We start from the raw sequence: 27,663 nt of genomic DNA, 5'->3' as shown, positions 1-27,663 counted from the left end.
AAACCACACAAATCCTTTTAATAGTTTGATACGTATTTAATAAAATACGTCAGAAACAAACTTATCTACAGGGTGTCCGAAAAGTCTTTCCCTGATTACATAAATTGGTAACTCAGGCTAGAAGTAAGATACAAATATGAAACTGGTGTCTAATTGTTTACAAACTATCAAAGATTTTTTGACACATCAGTAAACTTCCACATGAGCACCCTTGGTAGCACATAGCAAATCTAGGCGGTATTCAATTTCTGTCCACACGTTAGCCAACATCACTGGAGGGATCGATTCAACGACTGTGGTTATCCATTGCCGCAGGGTTTCAAGATCTGGTACATGTGTTCGGTAGACCTTGTCCTTGACATAACCGCATAAAAAGAAGTCTAATGGGGTTATGTCAGGAGAGTGTAGAGGCCAAACCGTTGGCCCATCACGACCAATCATGCGCCCAGGAAAGGTCATATCAAGATAGGCAGGGACGTCCAAACCCCAATGAGGTGGTGCACCGTCTTTCTGAAACAAGACATCGGGGTGATACTGAAGCAGCTGAGGAACAGCATACAGTTGCAACATGTCCAGATACACTGCAGATGTGACGGTAGCCTCAGCGAAGAAGAATGGCCCGATAATTCGATCGTGCAATAGCGCGCACCAAACATTCACCTTTGGACTGCCTCTGGTGCACTCCATGATCTCGCCAGGGGGTCGTGAACCCTAAATGCGCACATTATAGCGATTCACTACTCCACTGACAAAAAAGGTCACTTCATCAGAAAAGGCAATTCGTCTGAGATAACCATTATCATCCTCAATACGTGATTGCATTTTGACCGCAAAGTCGTATCGACGTGTACTGTCATTGGGCAACAAGGCCTGAACAATTTACACTTTGTATGCATGAAACAATAAACGTTTGTTTAAAATGTCATGCAGAGAGCTTTTTGGAATCTGTAATTCACGTGAGGCCCTGCCCACTGATTTCTTCGGACTTCCCAGAAAAGACTGCCTTACAGCTTCCACCCTGTCTGCTGAGGTTCTCGGTCGACCAGACCTCAGAAGGTCAGCAACCGATCCTGTGTTCTTAAACTTCTACCAGGCTTTAATGCTCTTGACATCAGGTGGATTCCTTCCAAATGTTGTCTGGAAGTGTGTCTGCACTGTGTTTGGTGATCGTGTCTCATGGTACCACAGGACACACTGTGCCTTCTCCTGATTGGTTAACATGGCTTCTTGGGCAGTGCAACTCATACACTAGTTACGTACTGCGAACCTAAAACAGAAAAAAAAAAAAAAAAAAAAACTTTGATAGTTGTAAACAATTCGACACAAGTTTCATATTTGTATCTTATTTCTAGCCTGAGTTATCAATTTATGTAATCAGGGAAAGTCTTTTCGGATACCCTGTATATTCACCTAACATCGTTTGGGCAGTGTGACATCGGTGTAACTGGAAATATTTTCTAACGCTATAGATAATAACAAGAAAAACAGTCTTGATCACATGGTAGAAGACAGTTTATTAGTAGTGACCAGTTTCAGTCAATACAGGTGTCGTTTAGACCGTAACGCATCTGCTTCAGTAATCTGTGCAGAGCCGAACTGTGTGCCGAAGGACACATTCGTTGACAGCAGTTCACTAAAATGCCGTCTGGTATACCGCTTCGCTCCACTCAGTGCCTCCACAGGTTAGTGAAGGAGATCTGTATTGACAGACTGCCTGTTGCCTTCTGTCTCAGGTTCTTTAGCCAATGCTTGTGTGACGATTTTTCCAACATTTTGCCAGCACGAGTGGCTGGCATTGTCAAACATTCAATCCCCCCCCCATTTCTGGTGGTGTGGATCAGAGCTGAGCTCGTGGCCACAGAGTATATGTACCTGGTAGAGTTGGGCAACACGATTCTTTTTCCCGATTCGATTCCTACAATTCAATCTCACATTGCGAATCGATTCCTACGATCCGTTCGCGATTCTTTCACAATTCATTCTAGTCTGTGATGGCACGATTCTTACGGAATGCAAAAAGTTCTACATCTTACTCACAGATGGCAGGACATGTCGGAAATTGTCAACGGGGTTAGAATCGAACTGTGTCATGACAATATATGCCAGAAATAGCTCATTTATGAGTAAATGTGCGTATGACATTACAAGTGTGATTCTCGATTTATTCGTGTAATGCCTTAATTGATGAAAGGTTACATTTGATTTGATTGCATCTATTGTTTTATTTCAGTATGCCAGGAAAGAGGAGTCGATTTGTGCGAAAGGTGGTGCAAAATTACGTGGTATGTCAGTTTGGTTGTGTGGCTTGATTGTATCTAACTACAGACGTCTGTTTTATAGTAACAACTAAAACTATGTAGGTGAACTCAAAAAGGAAAAACCAGTCTAAATACAAAATTTCATCCAAATTGTTAGGGCCGTTTTCGAGATACGCGAAATATAATACATAATCCAAGTGCTATTGCTTGTGTGTAAAGAAGCTGTGTGTGTTTTGAATTGCATCTGCAACAAATAAGAGTACGTATTTATTCATCATACTTGGATTTCTTGGTTTTAATCGTCTGTATTGGGAGCTGCGTACTCTCTGTATATCGTTTCTGTCATCACTACTTCGTGTATTACTCACGCAAACTAAGCTGACGTCGGCACGGTGGCTGATGGTAGCGATGGTAAATGGGAAATGCTTTTACACTCGTTCGCGTCAGCCACCGCCAAGTGTCAGCTTGGTTTTCACGAGTAATATTACGGCCCACGAACCTCGTTTGTTTGTTCCGAGCTTCCTTTGTTCACACGCATCCTCCATTTGACTGCCATCTGGCGGTCGCAATCATTTGGCACGACTCGGCATGATTCGAAAGTTGCCTTCGAAGCATAGCGTACTAAGAATCGCTAAATCGTTGGAACTCGGAATTGTCACGACTCGGAAGCACGCAATCGTTCTTACGATTCTTTGAACGACGTTTCGTCCATATCACGATTCGATTCTTACGATTCTTTATTTAGAGTCGTTCAAACGAACGACTCATTCACGAATCGCCACAACTCTAGTACCTGGAGCGCCAACATCTGAGGGCTTCTCAGTGGTCATTTCCAGTGCGATTCTCCTCTTGCTACCTGCAATGGTCATTTGCTGCAGCACGGGAATCAGAGATCCGTTTACCTTTTTCTTGTCGAAGATATTTTCGTGTTTGTGTATTTCTATAGCTTCTCTGAACGAGCAGATGTGATAGCTCATCTCTACGGCCAGAACTTGCGTTCTGGCGAATTTCACTATTCGGTCGGTTTCACACAGTGCATGCTCTGCCACAGTCGATTTCTTCAGCTGCCCCAGCCTGCAATGTTGCTAATGTTCTGTGATCCTGGTGTCGGTTGCTCATTCAGTCATTCCGACACAAACTTTTCCGCATATGCACGGTAGGGGGTATATTCCCGACAGTGCGAGTGGTTCCCTTTTCTCCTCTGCCGATCTCAGAATTTCACCCTGTTATACTTCTAACATAACTTGTGGAGTAGCCATTGCACCTCAGAACACATTCCGAGCATTGCATTTTGCATCTGAAGTGCCGAGGCTTACATATTCGTCTTGCTCGCATTACAACTGTATTAATTGTGCCTCTTTTCTGGCTCGGGTGGTGACTTGACAGTTTGTGCACCACACGAGCCAGAAAAGAGGCACGATTAATATAAGCAGCCTTACAACATAATAATTGGAAGTAGGGAGCAGTGGGAGAAAACAGTTCGACACCGTACGGGGGACATCATTTGGTTCACCGATGGGTCGAAAACAGATCAAGGAGTTGGGGCAGGGTTGTACGGCCTTCAGCCAAGACTGGAGAGCAGCATCTCTCTAGGGAAATTGGCCTTTGTATTCCAAGCCGAAATTACTGCAATCAGGGCATGTGTGGAGGAGAGTATGAGCAGGTGCTACAATGACCGTAGCAGCTACATCTATTCAGACAGCCAGGGAGCCGTGAAATCATTGGCAGCTCCTGCAACAAGATCTAAGATTGTTGCAGATTGCCACAGGGCTCTGGTGGAGCTGGGGGAAGCAATAGGGTATACTTAGTGTGGGTTCCTGGCCACTCGGGAATCCGTGGCAATGAACAAGCCGGTAGATTGGCTAGGATGGGGTCAACGACTCCATTTATTGGACCGGAACCTGTCTTGACTATCACCAAGGCTATGATCAAATTAGAGCTACGGAACTGGCTTAGGAAACAGCACGTAGGATATTGGACCGAGGTCACACACCGGGTTTCCTAAGCCCTAAATCATCTTTCACAGAGCCGAGCAGAGCCCTAATCTTAGAAGATGTACGGAACACACTCTCAGTGTTAAAATTCCTTAAAATTCGTCCAATCTTGATTCTGTGTCAGTGTGGGAAAGTGTACATTGGCCGTTCGAATCGCACAGTGCATGACAGGTGTGTGGAACATCGCCGTCATACGAGGCTACAACAGCCGGAAAAATTGGCAGTAGCAGAACACTGCCTAAATGAGGGACACAGTATGAAATTTGATGAAACTGTGGTAGTTGCCAACATTTCCGGTTTTTGGAACAGTGGCTATAAAGAGGCGATTGAAATTAGGTTGGCAGATAATTTAATCAACAGAGCCAATGGGTTTCCTCTTAGCAAGACTTGGAATCCTGTGTTGTCTCGCATCAAAATTGAACGTTCTTCGATGCGGCCTTGATTGCGATATATCGTTGCCAGCAGTGTTTCACTAAGGGCGGGGCCACCTCCCTGTCTTGGAAGGCAGCAAACGTGATGGGAGGCGCATGTGCCGTGTACTGAACGGTGGCCTATATAGGACGTCGATTTGCAGCCTGGCGTCAGTTCTCAGCGGGACTCGTCAGCAGAAGCAGCATTTTCCTGAAGATGGTGACCAATTGTGTCGCCAAAATATCGAGTCAAGTTGATTTTGGGATCTGGCAGCAAACCCGAAGAGACTTTCAAGACTTACTACGCCGGGAGAGCCTACGTAATCAGATTCCTTGCATTATTTAAGGGCACTGATTGGCTTTATTAGATATACAGGCAGCAATACCGCACAATAAACCTAGTTTCGGTGCAGGCAGTGGCAGGTTAGACCTAAGCTGTTTTAGCTCTCCTGTTAAAATCAATCATTCAGTCAATATGAGAAAAACAAATGTGTGAGCCCCAGCACCTCAGATGTGAAATGCAACACTTAGAAACTGTTCTGAGGTGCCACAGACAACAGCGTCAAGCACTCCGTGAAGTGACTCATCGGGGAAAGAAATGTCGGGTACAACCTTTCTGCAGTACATTCCCAGAGTTAGGGACACGATCAGCTGCATATTGCGCAAACACAGTATAAAGACTATTTACAAACTGACAAAGAAGATCAGAGAGTATCTCAGATCGGAAAACAAGGAAAGCCACCCACTTGCAATGTCGGGAATATACGACATACCGTGCAGGTGCAGAAAAGTTTGAATGGACGATCGATCGTCAGCGGGACCGCATAACATAAACGACATTCCAGGATGGGGCAAGTGGAGAAATAGGCCGTGACGGATTGTGAGCTGTGTGAAGCTGACCACACAGCAAAATTCACCGACACAGAATTTCTGGCTGTAGAGAAGAGTTATCACATCTGCTTGTTCAGAAAAGCTATAGAAATACAAAAACATGACAATAGCTTCAACAAGAAAGAAGAAAGCCTCAAGGTAAATGGATTATGGATTTCTGTGCTGCAGGAAATACCCGTTGTGGGAAGCAAGAGGAGAACTACATGAGAATGACCACAGAGAAACCCTCAGATATTGGCGCGCCATAGTCCGCGGCCACGAGCACAGCTCTGGTCCACACTGCCAGCAATGGAGGGTGAAACTTTGACAATGCCAGTCAATTGTGCTGGCAAAATGTTGGAAAAATAGTCAGATAAATGTCAGCCAAAGAACCTGAGTCAAAAACCGACAGGCAGTTTGTCAACAAGTGACCATTAAAACTTAACAATTGAGATCTGTATTGATTCAAAGAGTTTGACAGAACACTGAAAGACCTGAATCGAAACAATGCCCCGGCAGTAGACAACATTCCACTAGATCTACTGACAGCCTTGGGAGAGCCAGTCCTGACAAAACTCTACCATCTGGTGAGCAAGATGTATGAGACAGGCAAAATTCCCTCAGACTTCAAGAAGAATATAATAATTTCAATCCCAAAGAAAGCAGGTGTTGACAGATGTGAAAATTACCGAACTATCAGTTTAATAAGTCACAGCTACAAAATACTAATGCGAATTCTTTACAGACGAATGGAAAAACTGGTAGAAGCCGACCTTGGGGAAGATCAGTTTGGATTCCGTAGAAAAATTGGAACACGTGAGGCAATACTGACCCTACGACTTATCTTAGAAGCTAGATTAAGGAAAGGCAAACCTATGATTCTGGCATTTGCAGACTTACGAGAAAGCTTTTGACAATGTTGACTGGGATACTCTCTTTCAAATTCTGAAGGTGGCATGGGTAAAATACAGGGAGCGAAAGGTTATTTACAATTTGTACAGAAACCATGTGGCAGTTATAAGAGTTGAGGGGCACGAAAGGGAAGCAGTGGTTGGAAAGGGAGTGCGACAGGGCTGTAGCCTCTCCCTGATGTTATTCAATCTGTATATTGAGCAAGCAGTGAAGGAAACAAAAGAAAAATTCGGAGTAGGTATTAAAATCCATGGAGAAGTAATAAAAACTTTGAGGTTCGCCGATGACATTGTAATACTGTCAGAGACAGCAAAGGACTTGGAACAGCAGTTGAACGGAATGGACCGTTTCTTGAAAGGAGGGTGTAAGATGAACATCAACAAAAGGAAACCGAGGATAATGGAATGTAGTCGAATCAAGTTGGGTGATGCTGAGGGAATTAGATTAGGAAATGAGACACTTAAAGTAGTAAAGGAGTTTTTCTATTTGGGGAGCAAAATAACTGACGATGGTCGAAGTAGAGAGGATATAAAATTTAGACTGGCAATGGCAAGAAAAGCGTTTCTGAAGAAGAGAAATCTGTTAACATCGAGTTTAGATTTAAGTGTCAGGAAGTCGTGTCTGAAAGTATTTGTATGGAGTGTAGCCATGTATGGAAGTGAAACGTGGATGATAAATAGTTTGGACGAGAAGAGAATAGAAGGTTTCGAAATGTTGTGCTACAGAAGAATGCTGAAGATTAGATGGGTAGATCGCATAACTAATGAGGAAGTATTAAATAGGATTGGGGAGAAGAGACGTTTGTGGCACAACTTGACCAGAAGAAGGGATCGGTTGGTAGGACATGTTCTGAGGCATCAAGGGATCACCAATTTAGTATTGGAGGGCAGCGTGGAGGGTAAAAATGGTAGAGGGAGACCAAGAGATGAATACACTAAGCAGATTCAGAAGGATGTAGGATGCAATAGGTACTGGGAGATGAAGCTTGCACAGGATAGAGTAGCATGGAGAGCTGCATCAAACCAGTCTCAGGACTGAAGACCACAACGACAACGACAACGACAACGACAACAACAACAACAACATTGATTGAAACTAGTTATCACTAATAAATTATCTTGTACTTCATGGTCAAGACTAATTTTTAATCGTAATTAAATTTATTCCAATGTGTTGTTGAAAATCATTTACTACAGATAACATCTGGCATTAGTTATCTTCAGTTGTGTAGTTGCATCGGTTGTTTACAGTGTGTTGTCATTTTCCGTGCAACCTTCTGCTTCCCGGTTATTGTTGCACCACCCAGTGAGGGTTTAAGTTGTCATGCAGGGCAATCTGTCATTTAATTTGTTCCCTTAAAACAAAAGTGGAACACTCGACGAAATATCGGCAGTGGTCGAGGACGTCACGTGCTGTATTGTTATCGAGTTATTTCGACAGTCGGTATGCTGGGAGAAGTTCACGTTTCATCGTTTTTGTCACATTTTATTTCCAGAATTAGTGCACTCGATAATTTCGTAGTTCGGAGCTTTACGAAGTAATCTCTGACGAGTGCCCCGTGACGACCTTCAATGTACCGTGTTGCAGGGCGGGAAGGTAGGTGCCCTTCACACGCGGTGGTGATCTGCCGCTGTGGCCGGCTGTACCGCTGCGAGAGCGTGCACCCCAACGGTGTGACGCCGCTCACCCCCCTCGAGTGGGAGTGGCAGCTGAGGGAGGTGGTGTCGCGCTGCGAGGACGAGGGGGCGACGCGGCCCGGCCTGGGGGTCCTCACGTGCAGCGACCGGGACCGCTGGGCACAGGTGAGGCGTTATCATTTTTTTCTTTTTTTAATTACCATTTGAGGATCCCGTAACACTGTAGGTTTCCTCTAAATTTACTCTTTTCTTTTCCTCCATTATTCTTTCATCTTTTGAATGCGTCTCTTGTTTTCTTACACAGACTAGTTACACTGCCTTAAATTGTGACTTAGAAACATGTTTTGCAGTTTTTATATATATTAGAAAGAAACATTCCACGTGGGAAAAATATATATAAAAAACAAAGATGCTGTGACTTACCAAACGAGAAGGCGCTGGTGCCACACACACAAACACACACACAAATATCAAGCTTTCGCAACCCAAGGTTGCTTCATCAGTAAAGAGGGAGGGAGAGGGAAAGAGGAAGGGATGTGGGTTTTAAGGGAGAGTGTAAGGAGTCATTCCAATCCCGGGAGTGGAAAGACTTACCTTAGGGGGGAAAAAGGACAGGAATACACTCGAGAGTGCGCGCGCGCACACACACACACACACACACACACACACACACACACACACACACACACACACACATCCATCCGCTCAGAGGCACACATGTCTGACTGTGCTTTATCGAGATAGTATCCTGGCGCTGACCCAAAAATTCTCAAAGTAAGGAGTAACACTAAGAGGGCAGAGCAATCTGTAATGTCACCTTCTAAGACTTAAAACAAACTGTTAAAACTTTTGGCAGCATGCTAGAACATTAGCAGTTGTAGTTCATGTAAAAATAAAAACTAACAATTCAGATTGCATTTACTTCTGTCCTACTGGAGGAACTTCTTCTTTTTCATCATCATCATCATCATCATCATCATCATCACCTTCGTGAAACGTTTCTGATTATAAGGTCATTCACAAAGCCTCGTTTCTGATTATAAGGTCATTCACAAAGCCTCTTCCAATCTTCTCTTTTCTCACACAATTTATCATTCAGCATTTCTTCCCATTGTAGTTATCTCTGATTTACACTATCCTTCACTTGGTCTCTCCATCTTGTTTGTGATCTTCCAACTGATCTTCTTCCAGATTCTCTCTATTCCAGAACCCTTCTCAGTAGCCTTTCTTTTACGCACACTCGTAATGAATGTAAAGAAATAGTACTAAATTTCATTCATTCTGTTTCACACCCCATATACAGTGTTTTATAGATACTGCAACAGTACTGTAAAAATCTCAGTTCATTATTTTCAATATTTTTGAGATGCAAACTTTTACCTAAAACCTACAATAACTTTTCTGGTACTACAAAACCGAGCTAAAGCTTTTAAAGTATTCATTTGTGACATTATTTGAAGCTGTAACCAAGAAGATTTTTGTTCATAAAATTGTTTTCCAGAGTTTTATTTTCTCTTATTACAGTAGCCTATTGACATAATAGTAATCAAAAATATTATTTTTAATTACATTTTGTTGCGTGAGTGATGTGGAGAGAACGAGAGAGTGTATGGAGGACAAAGTGTGGAGGTTTTATGTAAAATGTATGCATGGGAATGTTCTTGTGCAATCATGAGATCATGTAATGTATGTCTAGTGTGCTTGCTTTTGTATAAAGGCACCCAGAAGTAAAGTTAGCTGTAAAACCAACTAATATTTCATTTCTGGGCATAATTCATACCTTGTTTTATTTAAATTAAAATTGGTTTCATAAATACAGATTTTGTAATGAATTGCTGTATGACTTATTGGATGACTTAAGGATTACCATGGGTATTTGACGGCTGGTGATTTTCTGATTGCCTACATAAACCAACAGCCAATAAGAATTGAACGTCTCTCACACTTTGTGTAGTGCTTTCGACTATGATTTAGTGTCTGTAGAAATCACTCGGGAACTGTATGGTGTGGAACCACACCACTCTTATCTTTGTTAGGATGAAGAACATCATACATTCTGTCAGTTCTTTTATTGTATTTGTGAAGCAACTACACCTTTGAATGTTTTGATGAACATTCGAAAATTTTAAGTGGCTTAGTTTGGAAGTTAATGCCATGTGAACTTTCTTGTCATATTTAAAATGCTGTAGAGCATGTTTCATGAGTGTGTAAGCTCTTCTTTTTAAGAAGCCCACTGAATGACTTCATATAGTAACACACAAATGGCTATGGGTCAGTGACGTACAGAACATAAAAATAATTCAGATCACATAGGTGAACTTCTGGCCACTATCGTGTGAAACGTTGTAGTTAAACTTGCTCCAACAATGGTTTGACAGTAAATACAGACTTCGTAGACATTTACAATTTGTTTTGGGGGTGGATTGAACTGTTAGGGGTGAGAAACTATAACCTGCCCTGCCGCACTGCCCACGTGTGGTTCAGTCGTGGTCTGACGTTGGCTATTGTAACAAAAGCTAGTTACCTCAAGTAGAACAAAAATAAATTGCACAGTTTGGCCTGTTACTTTTTATTTTTATGTTATTGACTTTAAATCACTTGTAGCTCTGTTTGGCTGCCACCAGAACTGTTTCTGCTGAGGTCAAGACTCGACATTCCACCAGTATCCAGCTCCCGCAAAACGCAACTCGCCCTTTTTTCACATGATATCTTGCGAACCGTGGATGAAGGGTATCAGACGGATGCCATATTCCTCATCTTCCGGAAAGCGTTTGACTCGGTGCCCCACTGCAGACTCCTAACTAAGGTACGGACATATGGGATTGGTTTCCAAACATGTGAGTGGTTCGAAGACTTCTTAAGTAATAGAACCCAGTACGTTGTCCTCGATGGTGAGTGTTCATCAGAGGTGAGGGTATCATCTGGAGTGCCCCAGGGAAGTGTGGTAGGTCCGCTGTTGTTTTCTATCTACATAAATGATCTTTTGGATAGGGTGGATAGCAGTGTGCGGCTGTTTGCTGATGATGCTGTAGTGTACAGGAAGGTGCCGTTGTTGAGTGGCTGTAGGAGGACACAAGATGACTTGGACAGGATTTGTGGTTGGTGTAAAGAATGGCAGCTAACTCTAAATATAGATAAATGTAAATTAATGCAGATGAATAGGAAAAAGAATCCCATAATGTTTGAATACTCCATTAGTAGTGTAGCGCTCGACACAGTCACGTCGATTAAATATTTGGGCGTAACACTGCAGAGCGATATGAAGTGGGACAAGCATGTAATGGCAGTTGTGGGGAAGGCGGATGGTATTCTTCGGTTCATTGGTAGAATTTTGGGAAGATGTGGTTCATCTGTAAAGGAGACCGCTTATAAAACACTAATACGACCTATTCTCGAGTACTGCTCGATCGTTTGGGATCCCTATCAGGGTGGATTGAGGGAGGACATAGAAGCAGTTCAGAGGCGGGCTGCTAGATTTGTTACTGGTAGGTTTGATCATCACGTGAGTGTTACGGAAGTGCTTCAGGAACTCGGGTGGGAGTCTCTAGAGGAAAGGGGGCGTTCTTTTCGTGAATCGCTACTGAGGATATTTAGAGAACCAGCATTTGAGGCTGATTGCAGTACAATTTAACTGCCGCCAACTTATATTTCGCGGAAAGACCACAAAGATAAGATGAGAGATTAGGGCTCGTACAGAGGCATATAGGCTGTCATCTTTCTCTTTCTATTTGGGAGTGGAACAGGAAGAGAAGATGCTAGTTGTGGTACGAGGTACCCTCCGCCGTGCACCGTATGGTGGATTGCGGAGTAGGTATGTAGATGTAGATGTATGTTTGTGTCAGATCACTGCACCTGTGTTGCTGCTGTGACCTTTGAACTGTGTGCTCATCCATCCAGAACCGCATGAGACTACGGGAGCTGAGCACGCGCAATGCGGCGACGCTGTCGGAGATCGAGTCGGCGATGTTTGTGCTCGCACTAGACGACGCGAGACCCGGCTCGTCGCAGGGAGCCGCCGGCACCGAATCGCTCGGCGGGAACTTCAGCTGCCGTTGGGCCGACAAGAGCCTCGTGCTGGTCTTCTTTGCCGACGGTGTCGTCGGTGGGGTCTCGGATGTGAGTAGTGAGTGAGGCGACTGAGGCAGTACTTAGGCTGTGGTCCCTCTGACCGACTTCTCATTTTCAACAAGTTCGACATTACGAACAATTATTTTTGACAATATTATTTAAAGGATAGATTGCTACTCACTGTGTAGTTGTAGATGTTGAGTTGCAGCCAGGCACTACAAAAAGACTGCTAAACACACAAGCTTTCAGCCAAAAGGCCATCTTCTGAGTTGGACAACACACACACACACACACACACACACACACACACACTGTAGTGGGACTTTGAATTTCACCGCACTACACTCACTCCTTCAGATATAAATTATACCGTCGCAGCTGTATGAGCACTCGACAGCAGAGAAAATATTTATAAGAAAATGAAGGTACAAAAATTGTAAATCTTTTTGTTTTCTACCCGCTCTTGTCGCTTGAGAGCGGAAGCTTAACTTCACTTGTTCACTAGTCTTGGTGTGATTCAGAAGTAAAAACTTATTCGTTAGTCTCGGTCTGATTAAGACGTAAAAATTTATTGATGTGCAGACATATTCTATTGCGGAAGCTTGTATGAAATTTGGAGGATGGAAGCAGCCGTAAAATACATTGCATTCAATGTCAAGATGGTTTTAATTGGTAGACATTAGTAACTGCGGGACGGTGAAATTTACTGCAAGATTTTGGAGCAGCTATGACTTTTTCATGCAGAAATCAAGCAGGAGATTGTTGGAGAACAAGACTGGAGAACAAGACTTGGACACCACACGAGAGTAGACATTTTAACATGGTAATGAATGAACTCTTATCTACGCCATTCCCCCCTGTTAATCACATTTTGTTATTCTCTATTCTCTTTCAAATAATTTTTGTAGTGGAAATTGGTTTGACTTTTGCTCAGAAACGCCACAAGGACCATCCCAACGATAGCTTTTCTGTAATACGAAATCCGATTTGCATTTCATTCTTTCCCATTTTATGGTCATTAACGATTTTAAAACCCTCTTTTTTATTCACCATTTCTTCCCACATTTTCGACCTTCTCTTTTCTTTTCTTCTCTTTTTCTTTTTTATTAATCACACCACACACACACACACACACACACACACACACACACACACACGCGTCACTGTCTCTTGCTGCCAAGGCCAGAGACAGTAGTCACGTGTGTGTGAATTTTGTTTGTGTGAATGTGTGTACATGTGTGTTGTCCAACTCAGAAGACGGCTTTTTGACTGAAAGCTTATGTGTTTAACAGTTTTTTTTTTTCCCCCTGTCTGCAAGTCAGCATCTCCGACTACACAGTGAGTAGCAGTCTATCCGTTTCATAATCCATCATGGATTTTCCATTGTTTGAACAATTGTTTTTAGTTTACAAACCTCACACTTATCATGTGTGAATTTGGTTTGCTGTACATTTTGTCGACCCATGACAATACGTACGAAGAAATGATTAGAAAGTGCGTAAATTTTACATGCTGATTCAAACAAATGAGAAATTGAAAATATAATCGAATATTGCTGTGAATAATGTTTTTAAATAATTTCATTTATAGATAATTTTAAAACTAGGGTAGCCACAGTTAAAGTAATTACGTGTAACTGATTGACCATTCATACAATATAAAGCAAGTGTTTACATACAGATGTTAAAACTTTTAAAACATAAAACTGAATGAAAAGTCCATCACTCCCTAAATGACAGCTATTATGGACTCTGGACTTTCATTCACCTGTATTTAAACACCTGTATTATACAGTATGAATGGCCAATCAGTTATGTATGAATTCCTATATTTCATTTAATAGTTAAAACATGCAGTTTAAATATACATAAACTATATTTATTTGTTGAAGAAGACATTTTGCAGACGAGCTCCACTTTTGCGCAAACATTCCTCCCATCTCTTAGGTGAACTGTGCATGGTTCTAAGTAACATTGGCAATTACTTCTCGGATCTTAACTTTCATCTTTGCCATTGTAGCAGATTGGCTACAATACACTTTGCTTTTAATGTGATCCGTGAGAAATGAATCTTACAATGACAGATCATGGGGTCTGGCATGTCATGAAATGTCACCATTTCTCGGAATTATACAGTTGTATATAGCAGCCACCGATATTCCTGCTGTATGTGACATTCATCCATCATGGTGAAACCAGCCATTCTCAGTAATTTGTGGAAATGTAAGCAGTTTTTGTGCAACAGGTTTCAAACAGTGTGGCATAGTCACAAGGGGGAGGGGGGGGGGGGGGGGGGGGAGAGGAGCGGTCTATTATAATATATGGTGATACAGCATAATACCACATGGTAATTTTGTTGCTGTACAGTGTTTGTTGGAGCTGCTGATTACGCTTTTCGTGTGCCTGATAACAGAATTTTGTTTATTTACAAATCCACTAAGATGATACTGGGATTTGTCCATCATCCGTCACCACTTATCTTTCCAACCATTCATTCACAAAATTGTTGTGACATTCCTGGATGACCTGTTACTTTTACAAATGGTAATATAGATCTTGCACCAGTATTCGTTGAAGTCTTCAACAGTGCAGCTGTAAAGAGAATGGACGATGACAGATTGAACAAAGTGGGCTTCTTGTGCTAATGGTTGAAATAGCCTCAATACTGTCTGATGTACTAACAGTTTGCATACGGCACAGTTGCTACTTCAAGTATTGATGTCAACTAATTGACAAGAAGGCATGAGTTGATTTCTGTATGTTACTCAGAGCTAAAAAACAGCCAGGCTGATAACACAAATTTCAGTATTTCCCATTTCTCTGAATCACCAACCGAGCGAGGTGGCATAGTTGTTAGCACACTGGACTTGCATTCAGGAGGATGGTGGTTCGAACCTGCATCTGGACATCATGATTTAGGTTTTTCATTGTTTCCCTAAGTGACTTCAGGCAAATGCCAGGATGATTCCTTTAAAAGGGCATGGCAGACTTCCTTCCCCATCCTCCTGTACTCCAGTGTGACTGATGACCTCACTGTTTGCTCCCCTTCTCCAAATCACCCAACCAATCTAAATCACCCTGTGAATTGACATTGTTAATAATTAATATCTTTTATTTACCTTCATTGTTGTTGGCATAGTTTAGGTCTAAGATGTGTTAAATTCCTGCTTGCAAAACTGTTACCAGATTTTTTAGTTTCTTTATGTACATTATTTAAATGAAATGCTGCAGGCTTTAATTTCAGCTTTCCACATTTTATTTTTACATTCTATACAATTCTTCTCATAGTACAGAGTGACCAAAAAGTCAGTATAAATTTGAAAACTTAATAAACCATGGAATAATGTAGATAGAGAGGTAAAATTTGACACACATTCTTGTAATGACATGGGGTTTTATTAGAACAAAAAAGAAAAACCAACAAAGTAAGTTCACAAAATGTCCAACAGATGGCGCTGGACAGCAAAACATCAGTGACTGCGCATAACAATTGTGTATTAAAGGAGCTGTAATGAGAGAGAGAATCATATGCAACAGCAGTCGCAGCATGTTGACGTAACCTGAAAAGGCGCTTTTAGTGAAGCTGTATTATCAGAATGGAGAATGTGCTAGTTCAACGTTAAGATCCTATCGCCATAGGAAGGGGATTTGAACAGGCAAAGGTCCGTTGACAAATGCAGCTGTGGCGAGAATGATTTCGAAGCTCGAAGCCATGGGTTGTTTATATGATATACCCCATAGTGGCCGACCGAGCACAAGGTGTAATGCTGCTGAGACAGTTCATGCAGAAATAGAGACTGTAGCGGGTTTGTCTATGCACGGGGAAGTCAGCACTCGTGCAGTCGCACGTCGCACCGGCATTCCATACACTACTGTTTGGTTGGCACTTAGGCGTACCTTCTGATGCTATCCGTACAAAATCCATTGGCATCACGAACTGTTACCTGGCGATTTAGTGAAGCGGGGAACATTTGCGGTGTGGGCGTTTCAAAAGATGGTGGAAGATGACAATTGGTCGAGAAATGTGTTGTGGACCGATGAAGCTCATTTCATGCTCCGAGGGTCTGTCAATGCCAACAACTGCAGAATTTGGGCTACCGAAAATCCTAGAACTGTCGTGGAAACTCCATTGCACGATGAGAAAGTCACGGTATGGGTTGGATTTACCACATCTACCATTATTGGGCCTTTTTTCTTCGAGGAAATGCGTGATTCTGGTTTTGTAACTGCTACCGTGACGGGTGAGAGTTCGCCGATATGTTACAGAATCGCATCATCCCCAGCCTGGCTGATAAACACCTGCTGGAACGTACAATGTTTTATGCAGGATGGCGCTCCACCCCATATTGCTAGACACGTGAAAGATCTCTTGCGTGCGTCATTTGGCGATGATCGTGTGCTCAGCCAGCACTTTCGTCATGCTTCGCGTCCCAGGTCCCCAGACCTCGAGCCGTGCGATTATTGGCTTTGGGGTTACCTGAAGTCGCAAGTGTATCGTGATGGACCGACATCTCCGGGGATGCTGAAAGACATCAGACTCCAGTGCCTCACCATAACTCCAGACATGCTTTACATTGCTGTTCACAACATTATTCCTCGACTACAGATAGTGTTGAGGAATGATGGTGGACATATTGAGCATTTCCTGTAAAGAACATCATATTTGCTTTGTCTTAGTCTGTTACGCAAATTATTGCTATTCTGATCAGATGAAGTGCCATCTGTTGGACATTTTTTTGAACTTTTGTATTTTTTTGGTTCTAATAAAACCCCATGTCATTCCAAGCATGTGTGTCAATTTGTACCTCTCTATCTACATTATTCCATGATGTATTCAGTTTTCAAATTTATACTGACTTTTTGATCACCCGGTACTAACAGTTTGCACATGGCACAGTTGCTACTTCAACTAATTGACAAGAAGGCATGAGTTGATTTCTGTATGTTACTCAGAGCTAAAAACAGCCAGGCTTATAACACAAATTTCAGTATTTCCCATTTCTCTGAATCACCAACCGAGCGAGGTGGCATAGTTGTTAGCACACTGGTCTTGCATTCAGGAGGATGGTGGTTCGAACCTGCATCTGGACATCATGATTTAGGTTTTTCATTGTTTCCCTAATTGACTTCAGGCAAATGCCAGGATGATTCCTTTAAAAGGGCATGGCCGACTTCCTTCCCCATCCTCCTGTACTCCAGTGTGACTGATGACGTCACTGTTTGGTCCCCTTCTCCAAATCAACCAACCAATCTAAATCACCCTGTGAATTGACATAGTTAACAATTAATATCTTTTATTTAACTTCATTGCTGTTGGCATAGTTTAGGTCTAAGATGTGTTAAATTCCTGCTTGCAAAACTGTTACCAGATTTTTTAGTTTATTTATGTACATTATTTAAATGAAATGCTGCAGGCTTTAATTTCAACTTTGCACATTTTATTTTTACATTCTATGCAATTCTTCTCATAGTACAACAAATCATCATGAGGTCAGACTTACTACTTCTGCCACAACACCGTCTATTGCTAAGATACTGACTTCAAAGGTAATGCGTCAGAGATAGTAGTTGTAACATTAACAGAAAGTAGTTCTCTCATATTGCACATTCTTCTTTCAGTGATGATGATGATGATGATGATGATGATAATAAACAAGAGAAAAAAGTAATAAACAGGAGAAAAAATTGAAAAATACATCCAACTGGCTGAGGAAGTCAAGGACTTGTGGCATCAGGATAAAGTTGACATTACACCAATTATACTATCAACTACAGGAGTCATACCACACAATATCCACCAGTACATCAACGCAATACAGCTACATCCAAACTTATATATACAACTACAGAAATCTGTAATTATTGATACATGTTCAATGACCCAAAAGATCCTAAATGCAATGTAACATATACCGTACAGTTAAAAGGAAGTCACGCTTGATGAAGGTCCGCATCACTTTCTATTTTTAACGTTGTTGTTGTTGTTGTCTTCAGTACAGAGACTGGTTTGATGCAGCTCTCCATGCTACTATATTCTGTGCAAGCTGCTTCATCTCCCAGTACTTACTGCAACCTACATCCTTCTACCCATCTAATCTTCAGCATTCTTCTGTAGCACCACATTTCGAAAGCTTCTATTCTCTTCTTGTCCAAAGTATTTATCGTCCATGTTTCACTTCCATACATGGCTACACTCCATACAAATTCTTTCATAAACAACTCCCTGACACTTAAATCTATACTCGATGTTAACAAATTTCTCTTCTTCAGAAACACTTTCCTTGCCATTGCCAGTCTACATTTTATATCCTCTCTACTTTGACCATCATCAGTTATTTTGCTCCTCAAATAGCAAAACTCCTTTACTACTTTAAGTGTCTTATTTCCTAATCTAATTACCTCAGCATCACCGGATTTAATTAGACTACATTCCATTATCCTCATTTTGCTTTCGTTGATGCTCATCTTATATCCTCCTTTCAAGACACTATCCATTCAGTTCAACTGCTCTTCCAAGTCCTTTGCTGTCTCTGACAGAATTACAACGTCATTGGCGAACCTCAAAGTTTGTATTTCTTATCCATGGATTTTAATACTTACTCTGAACTTTTTCTTTTGTTTCCTTTACTGCTTGCTCAATATACAGATTGAATAACACCGGGGATAGGCTACAACCCTGTCTCAGTCCCTTCCTAACCACTGCTTCCCTTTCATGCCCCTCGACTCTTATAACTGCCATCTGGTTTCTGTACAGATTGTAAATAGCCTTTCGCTCCCTTTATTTTATCCCTACCACCTTTAGAATTTGAAAGAGAGTATTTCAGTCAACATTGTCAAAGCTCTCTCTAAGTCTACAAAAGCTAGAAATGTAGGTTTGCCTTTTCTTAATCTTTCTTCTAAGATAATCATAAGGTCAGTATTGCCCCACGTCTCCCAATAATTCTACGGAATCCAAACTGATAATGATAATTATAATAATAATAGTAATAATAATAATAATAATAATAATATGAGAAGGGAAGGTGCTACTCATCATATAGCGGAGATGCTGAGTCGCAGATAGGCACTACAAAAGACTCTCATAATTATAGCTTTCGGACTTCTTTGTCAACAGTAGACGGACATATGCGTACACACACACACACACACACACACACACACACACACACACACACACACACACACACACGCGACTGCAATCTCAAGCAATGGAAACCCCACTGTGAGCAGCAGGACCAGTGTATGATGGGAGGGGTGACTGGGTGGGCGTACGGAGGAGACTGGAGTGGGGAGAGGGAGGGATAGTATGGTGGGGGTGGCGGACAGCGAAGTGCTGCGGGTTAGACTGATGGCAGGGGAGAGGTGGGGGGAGGGGGGGAGAAGTAGCAGAAAAGGAGAAAAATAAAAAGACTGGGTGTGGTGATGGAATGATGGCTGTGTAGTGGTGGAATGGGAACAGAGAAGGGGCTGGATGGGTGAGGATAGTGACTTACGAAGGTTGAGGCCAGGGGGGTTCTGGGAATGTAGGATGCATTGCAGGGAAAGTTCCCACCAGCGCAGTTCAGAAAAGCTGGTATTGGTGGAAATGATCCGTACGGCACAGGCTGCAAAGCAGTCATTGAAATGAAGGATATCGTGTTTGGCAGTGTGTTCAGCAGCTGGGTGGCCCACTTGTTTCCTGGCCACAGTCTGTCTGTGGCCATTCATGTGGACAGACAGCTTGTTGGTTGTCATGCCTACATAGAATGCACCACAGTGGTTACAGCTTAGCTTGTAAATCATATGACTGGTTTCACAGGTGTCCCTGCCTTTTGAAATACGGTATCCCGTCCAAGACACAAGTTGAAAATATGCTCACTATTTTTTATTTACTTAAATTTGCCATATTTCGTGAAAGTACCTTTTCCGTTAGATGTTTACAAGGCGATATTAGTCTTGGCCTCAGTTGCCTAGTTGAAGTATGATTCCACAATGCATCTTGTCGGCTGCAGAAATGACCTGGTTCAATGTGTTTGCCACATTTTTGGTGCTTCAAATACCATTTCTTCGAATGTAGTTTCTTCTTATAGTTTATATAAAAAAAGTAACATAATTCAAAATTATTTATGACGGCGACCTTCACATTCTTCTTCCGTCAACACACACCAAGAGTTAACTGCCGACTGACTATAGTCAAAGACGACTCCAGCATCAAAGACATTTTACACAACACACAAGCTTCCACTTGTAATCAGTCTCTTTGCTATTCTTTGATACATTTACTAATAGTAATCAATATACTTTCACTCTCAAAGATATAAGTAAATGAACATATAATGAGACAAATTATAATAAAAAATATTCTGACAAAAAATATAAGAAAACATTCACAATTTGGTATGGATAAATCCGGTAAAAAAAATAACACATCTCCCAGATCCATTACACTTTGAGGGTATAGGTAATGTTAGTGACCGGACTGGAGTAGGTGGTGGTAGGAGGATGTATGAGACAGGTCTTGTATCTACGTCTATTACAGGGGTGTGAGCCATGAGGTAAGGGGTTGGGAGGAGGGGTTGTGTAAGGGTGGACGAGTATATTGTGTAGGTTCGGTGCACTGCGGAATACCACTGTGTGTGTGCACGTATGTGTGTCTATTGTTGACGAAGGCCTTAGTGGCTAAACTATAATTGTGAGTCTTTTTGTTGTGCCTATCTACGACTCAGCATCTGCGCTACATGGTGAGTAGTACCATTCCTTCTCAATAATAATAATAATAATAATAATAATGACACAGAAATTAATGACACGTACAACACAGAACAAAATTATAAATGAAGAACAAAAAGAGTGTTGCAAAGGAGCATGAGGATGTAAAGAGCAACTGATAATAGATGCACAGGTGACATATCAAGCTAAAACTAAACAAAGGTCGCTACACCATGCATACATTGATTACCAAAAAGCTTTTGATATTGTACCCCATTCATGGTTACTACAAATATTGGAATTATACAAAGTAGATCCTAAATTGATACAGTTCCTAAACATAGTAATGAAAATTTGGAAAACCACTCTTATATCCAAACAAATTCAAATAATATCACATCACAGCCAATACAGATTAAGCTCTGAACCCACTATCCAACATGCTAAATAATACAAATTATGGATACAATATTACTGGAACATACCAACACAAAATCACACATTTGCTATACACGGATGATCTAAAACTACTGGCAGCAACAAATCAACAACTCAACCAATTACTAAAGATAACAGAAGTATTCAGCAATGATATAAATATGGCTTTTGGAACAGACAAATGTAAGAAAAATAGCATAGTCAAGGGAAAACACACTAAACAAGAAGATTACACATTGGATAACCACAGCGACTGCATAGAAGCAATGGTAAAAACAGATGCCTATAAATATCTAGGCTACAGACAAAAAATAGGAATAGATAATACAAATATTAAAGAAGAACTAAAAGAAAAATATGGACAAAGACTAACAAAAATGCTGAAAACAGAATTGACAGTAAGAAACAAGACAAAAGCTATAAATACTTACGCTATACCAATATTGACCTACTCATTTGGAGTAGTGAAATGGAGTAATACAGACCTAGAAGCACTCAATACACTTACACGATCACAATGCCACAAATATAGAATACATCACATACATTCAGCAACAGAAAGATTCACATTAAGCAGAAAGGAAGGAGGAAGGGGATTTATTGACATAAAAAACCTACATTATGGACAGGTAGACAATTTAAGAAAATTCTTTGTAGAATGAGCAGAAACTAGCAAAATACACAAAGCAATCGCTCATATAAATACATCGGCTACACCACTGCAATTTCATAACCACTTCTACAACCCTTTAGATCACATAACATCAACAGATACGAAGAAAGTAAATTGGAAAAAGAAAACACTACATGGCAAGCACCCGTATCGTGTAACACAGCCACACATCGATCAAGACGCATCCAACACATGGCTAAGAAAAGGCAATATATACAGTGAGACGGAAGGATTCATGATTGCAATACAGGATCAAACAGTAAACACCAGATATTACAGCAAGCATATTATTAAAGATCCCAATACCACAACAGATAAATGCAGACTTTGCAAACAACAAATAGAAACAGGAGATCACATCACAAGCGAATGTACAATACTAGCAAATACAGAATACCCCAGAAGACATGACAATGTTGCAAAAATAATTCATCAACAACTTGCCATACAACATAAACTAATAAAACTACACATTCCCACATACAAGTATGCACCACAAAATGTACTGGAGAATAATGAATACAAATTATACCGGAACAGAACCATTATAACAGATAAAACAACACCACATAACAAACCTGACATCATACTCATCAATAAAAAGAAGAAATTAACACAACTAATCGAAATATCCATACCCAATACAACAAATATACAAAAGAAAACAGGAGAAAAAATTGAAAAATACATCCAACTGGCTGAGGAAGTCAAGGACATGTGGCATCAGGATAAAGTTGACATTATACCAATTATACTATCAACTACAGGAGTCATACCACACAATATCCACCAGTACATCAACGCAATACAGCTACATCCAAACTTATATATACAACTACAGAAATCTGTAATTATTGATATATGTTCAGTTACCCGAAAGTTCCTAAATGCAATGTAACATATACCGTACAGTTAAAAGGAAGTCACGCTTGATCAAGGTCCACGCCACTTTCCATTTTTAACCAGACATAAGGTCTGAGAAAGGAAAGATAATAATAATTTTAACATTGAAAATTTCGAAATAGATTAATTTTTACGAAATGACAAAACCTGCGGAATATACTCAAACCAACATCATTAGATTGCTGATATGATAGAAATATCCACTGCCTGACAAAAATAGTGATGAATGAAATGAAAGTTCATGTGTTTTGAAGGGTATGTGGTGTCATTACAGAAATTACAGTATGGAGTCCAATCACAAAGAATGTGGCAGTGTAAACTCACTTATCAGTATGATGCATGGGAAAGGTGCCGTGAAGCTATTGTATTGGGTTTGTGCACAAGTTTGTAGCATTTTTCCGTAAGTTTAATAAACACAATATACACACATCAATAATATATTCTCCTTCACTATTACAACAGTCTGCTAATGCTGAGATAATTTTTTGATTATGCAACTGTGAGACGACGAACTCGTCAAGCTATGTTCAGAGTGCATTTCCAGCTGTAAAGGAAGTTCCTCAAAGGTTGTTCGATAGAGAGTGTAAAAGGTGAAAATCTGAAGGCAGAAGATCGGGTGTATAAGGTGTGTGTGAAATTACTTATGAAACCAAGTCCTGTACGGTGTTTTTTTGTCAGTCTAGGAGAATGAGGGCGTGCATTATCATGAAGTAGCATCACTTCACACAGTCTTCCCGGTCATTGTTCTCGGTTTCCATCTACGAGATGTCTCAGTTGTTGATAGTAAATGTCAGCAGTGACGGTTACACATCGGGGAAGCAGTTCGTAGTATACTACACTGACGCTGTTCCACCAGATGCGTAACATTATCTTTTGTGGATGTGCGCAGGTCTTTGTACAGGGAGTTGCCACTTTGTTTGGGCTCAACCATTACTTTCTTTTCCTTACGTTAGCATAAGAGAATGTAGATGAAGACGAAATTGGAGATACAATACTGCGTGAAGAGTTTGACAGAGCACTGAAAGACCTGAGTCGAAACAAGGCCCCAGGAGTAGACAACATTCCATTAGAACTACTGACGGCCTTGGGAGAGCCAGTCCTGACAAAACTCTACCGTCTGATGAGCAAGATGTATGAACCAGGCGAAATACCCTAAGACTTCATGAAGAATATAAGAATTCCAATCCCAAAGAAAGCAAGTGTTGACAGATGTGAAAATTACCGAACTACCAGTTTAATAAGTCACAGCTGCAAAACACTAACACAAATTCTTTACAGACGAATGAAAAAACTGGTAGAAGCCGACCTTGGGGAAGATCAATTTGGATCCCGTAGAAATATTGGAACACGTGAGGCAATACTGACCTTACGACTTATCTTAGAAGAAAGATTAAGGAAAGACAAACGTACAGTCCTAGGATTTGTAGACTTAGAGAAAGCTATTGACAATGTTGGCTGGAATACTCTCTTTCAAATTCTAAAGGTGGCAGGGGTAAAATACAGGGAGCGAAAGGCTATTTACAGTTTGTACAGAAACCAGATGGCAGTTATAAGAGTCGGGGGGCATGAAAGGGAAGCAGTGGTTGGGAAAGGAGTAAGACAGGGTTGTAGCCTCTCCCCGATGTTATTCAATCTGTATATTGAGCAAGCAAGGAAACAAAAGAAAAAAATTGAGAAAGTATCAAAATCCATGGAGAAGAAATAAAAACTTTAAGGTTCGCCAGTGACATTGTAATTCTGCCAGAGACAGCAAAGGACTTGGAAGAGCAGTTGAACGGAATGGACAGTGTCTTGAAAGGAGGATATAAGAAGAACATCAAGAAAAGCAAAACGAGGATAATGGAATGTAGTCGAATTACGTCGCGTGAAGCTGCGGGAATTAGATTAGAAAATGAGTCACTTAAAGTAGTAAAGGAGTTTTGCTATTTGGGGAGCAAAATAACTGATGATGGTCGAAGTAGAGAGGATATAAAATGTAGACTGGCAATGGCAAGGAAAGCGTTTCTGAAGAAGAGGAATTTGTTAACATCGAGTATAGATTTAAGTATCAGGAAGTCGTTTCTGAAAGTATTTGTATGGAGTGTAGCCATGTATGGAAGTGAAACGTGGACGATAAATAGTTTAGACAGGAAGAGAATAGAAGCTTTCGAAATGTGGTGCTACAGAAGAATGCTGAAGATTAGATGGGTAGATCACATAACTAATGAGGAGGGATTGAATAGAATTGGGAAGAAGAGAAGTTTGTGGCACAACTTGACTAGAAGGAGGTTGGTTGGTTGGTAGGACATGTTCTGAGGCATCAAGGGATCACAAATTTAGCATTGGAGGGCAGCATGGAGGGTAAAAATCGTAGAGGGAGAGCAAGAGATGAATACACTAAACAGATTCAGAAGGATGTAGGCTGCAGTAGGTACTGGGAGATGAAGAAGCTTGCACAGGACAGAGTAGCATGGAGAGCTGCATCAAATCAGTCTCTGGACCGAAGACCAAACACACATACTATATCTGCACAATAAGCCAAATTTCAGTCTTTTGCTATCATTTGTGGCCTTTCTATTGCAGTAGCCTGCAGTGTGGTGCATTTTTAACTGCTCACCATTCCCTCAAAATTACAAGCTCAGCTATTGCACTTCAACTTCTTTATGCCAGAAGTCCAACATTCACTCTGTTACAGAACACTGGAGTTCTGTATTGCATTATAAAAACTGATTTTACCCACCCCAGTGTCTGTGCATGTTAAAGTGCCACTTACAGGGAGGTAGATGCGCGGACGCCTCATCAAATTTGCCCAGAAAATTAATGATGAGCATTGGTGTCCTGGCCAGCCTCAATGTGGTTTTTAGGCAGTTTGCCCACATTCCGCTAGCTGAATACCGGGCTGGTACCCAAGTCCCGACTCAGTTACACAAATCACAAACATTTAGAACACTTTCTTTTACTTTCGCACAAATAACATTACACGCATGTGCGCACCCCACCCACACCCACACACCCACCCACACACCCACCCATCCTCCCACCAACCCTAACCCACCCACCCACCCTCACCCACCCTCACCCACCCACCCACCCACCCTCACCCACCCACCCACCCTCACACACCCACACCCACCCACCCACACACACACACACACACACACACACCCCACCCACACACCCACCCACCCTCCCACCAACCCTCACCCACCCACCCACCCTCACCCACACACACACACACACACACATACACCCTCACACCACCCACCCACACGCGCACACCCACCCACCCACCCACCCACCCACACACACACCCACACCCACCCACCCAAACACACACACACACACACACACACACACACACACACACACACACACACACAGAGAGAGAGAGAGAGAGAGAGAGAGAGAGAGAGAGAGAGAGAGATGTGCACTGTTGGGGGACATACATTCTGTCCTGGTGTGTAACAGCGAGACACAAAGAGGACATCCAGCCACCCCTTTAACTAATTGTGTATCCAGTAAATAACCATCAGAGGATGATGATGATGATGATGATGATGATGACAACAAATTTTGTTCTTTTCATCGTATTTTTACCAAATTTCATTTTTAGTATTTCATGGCATATAAATAGTGAAATTTTGGCTTCATGAATGTAGATTTTCCAGTATCTTGTTACCAGTTGTAAATTTCCACCCAAGACATTGTGAGATTTTGTCACTAGCCTACACCAGGAAAGTCTATATTCAATTTTTTTTCTAGTTTACAGCCATTGCATTTGTTCTAGTTTTCATAATTTTCATTGTGTGGGAATATTTTCAAGATTGTGCGTACATTGTAAACAAATCGGATTCCTTCCAGAGCAGCATTCTAACGGGCGTCAAACCATTGTGCATCTTTCCCAGCCTGCACAACTTTGCTGAGCAGAAACCTGTACAACACTCATGAAATTTTTCTGTACATCTGCATTCACACTCAGCAAACCTCTGTGGAGAGTGTCTCAGACAGTACGTCCCACTGTACTGCTCATTGGGGCTTCATCCTATCCCATTCACATATGGAGCATGGGAACAAAGATTTCTTAAACGCCTCTGTGTGTAATTAGTCTAATCTTATTCTAATGAAACCTATGGGACTAACAAATAGTGGGTTGCTGTATATTCCTAAAATCATGATTTAAACCGATTTTCTTGAAGTTTTGTAAGTAGCTTTCTCAGGATAGTTTGCATTTGTCTTCAGGTGTGTGCCTGCTCAGCTCCTTCAGTGTTTCTGTGACACTCTCTCACAGGTCAAACAAAGCTGTCACCATCTGTGCTGCATGTCCCTGAACACATTAAATTTACCCCATTGATCCTATTTGGTATAGGTTACACAAAATTGAGCAATATCCTCAGATGGGTCGCATGAGCGATTTGTAAGCAATCTCATTTGTAGACTCATTTCACTTCCCCAGTATATTACTTCTCAACCGATGTCTACCGCCTACTGTATCCATGACTGAACCTGTCTGATAATTCCATTTCATATCCCTACAAGTGTTACACCCAGGTATTTGTATGAGTTCAACAATTCTGTCACTCATTGAATCTGTAATCGTAGAATACTGCTGTACTGAACATTTAGAGCAATTTGCTTTTTACAATGTGAGACCTGAGTTTCTCCTGGCGTATACAACTTTCAAATAACTTCTGGGAATTCAGCCAGGTAACACTTTCAGCGACCTCCGATATTTCGGCGGGAGAACACCCTGCCATTTTCAAGGCAAACTGCAGTTTGCCGCCGAAAGTGTTACCTGGCTGAATTCCCGGAAGTTATTTGAAAGTCTTTTTACAGT

General features: G+C 41.4%; 2 protein-coding genes across 4 annotated transcripts in view; one reads left to right on the top strand and one right to left on the bottom strand.

Moving 5' to 3' along the window:
• LOC126426799 (uncharacterized) overlaps positions 1 to 27,663 on the bottom strand; it is a 388,288-nt gene that overhangs the window by 242,183 nt on the left and 118,442 nt on the right. The window lies entirely within an intron of this gene.
• Positions 1 to 27,663, top strand: part of LOC126426797 (peroxisomal carnitine O-octanoyltransferase) — a 243,936-nt gene that overhangs the window by 110,590 nt on the left and 105,683 nt on the right. For all 3 annotated transcript variants that reach the window (XM_050088798.1, XM_050088796.1, XM_050088797.1), the window contains exons 6-7: positions 8,032 to 8,246; positions 11,979 to 12,197. In XM_050088798.1, the coding sequence (XP_049944755.1) occupies positions 8,032 to 8,246; positions 11,979 to 12,197 (434 nt within the window). The remainder of the gene's footprint in view (positions 1 to 8,031; positions 8,247 to 11,978; positions 12,198 to 27,663) is intronic.

The sequence above is a fragment of the Schistocerca serialis genome, chromosome 11, assembly GCF_023864345.2.
Source record: "Schistocerca serialis cubense isolate TAMUIC-IGC-003099 chromosome 11, iqSchSeri2.2, whole genome shotgun sequence".
Taxonomy (NCBI): domain Eukaryota; kingdom Metazoa; phylum Arthropoda; class Insecta; order Orthoptera; family Acrididae; genus Schistocerca; species Schistocerca serialis.
Note: the sequence above shows the minus strand (reverse complement) of the source record. Positions and strands in the feature narration are given on the sequence as shown.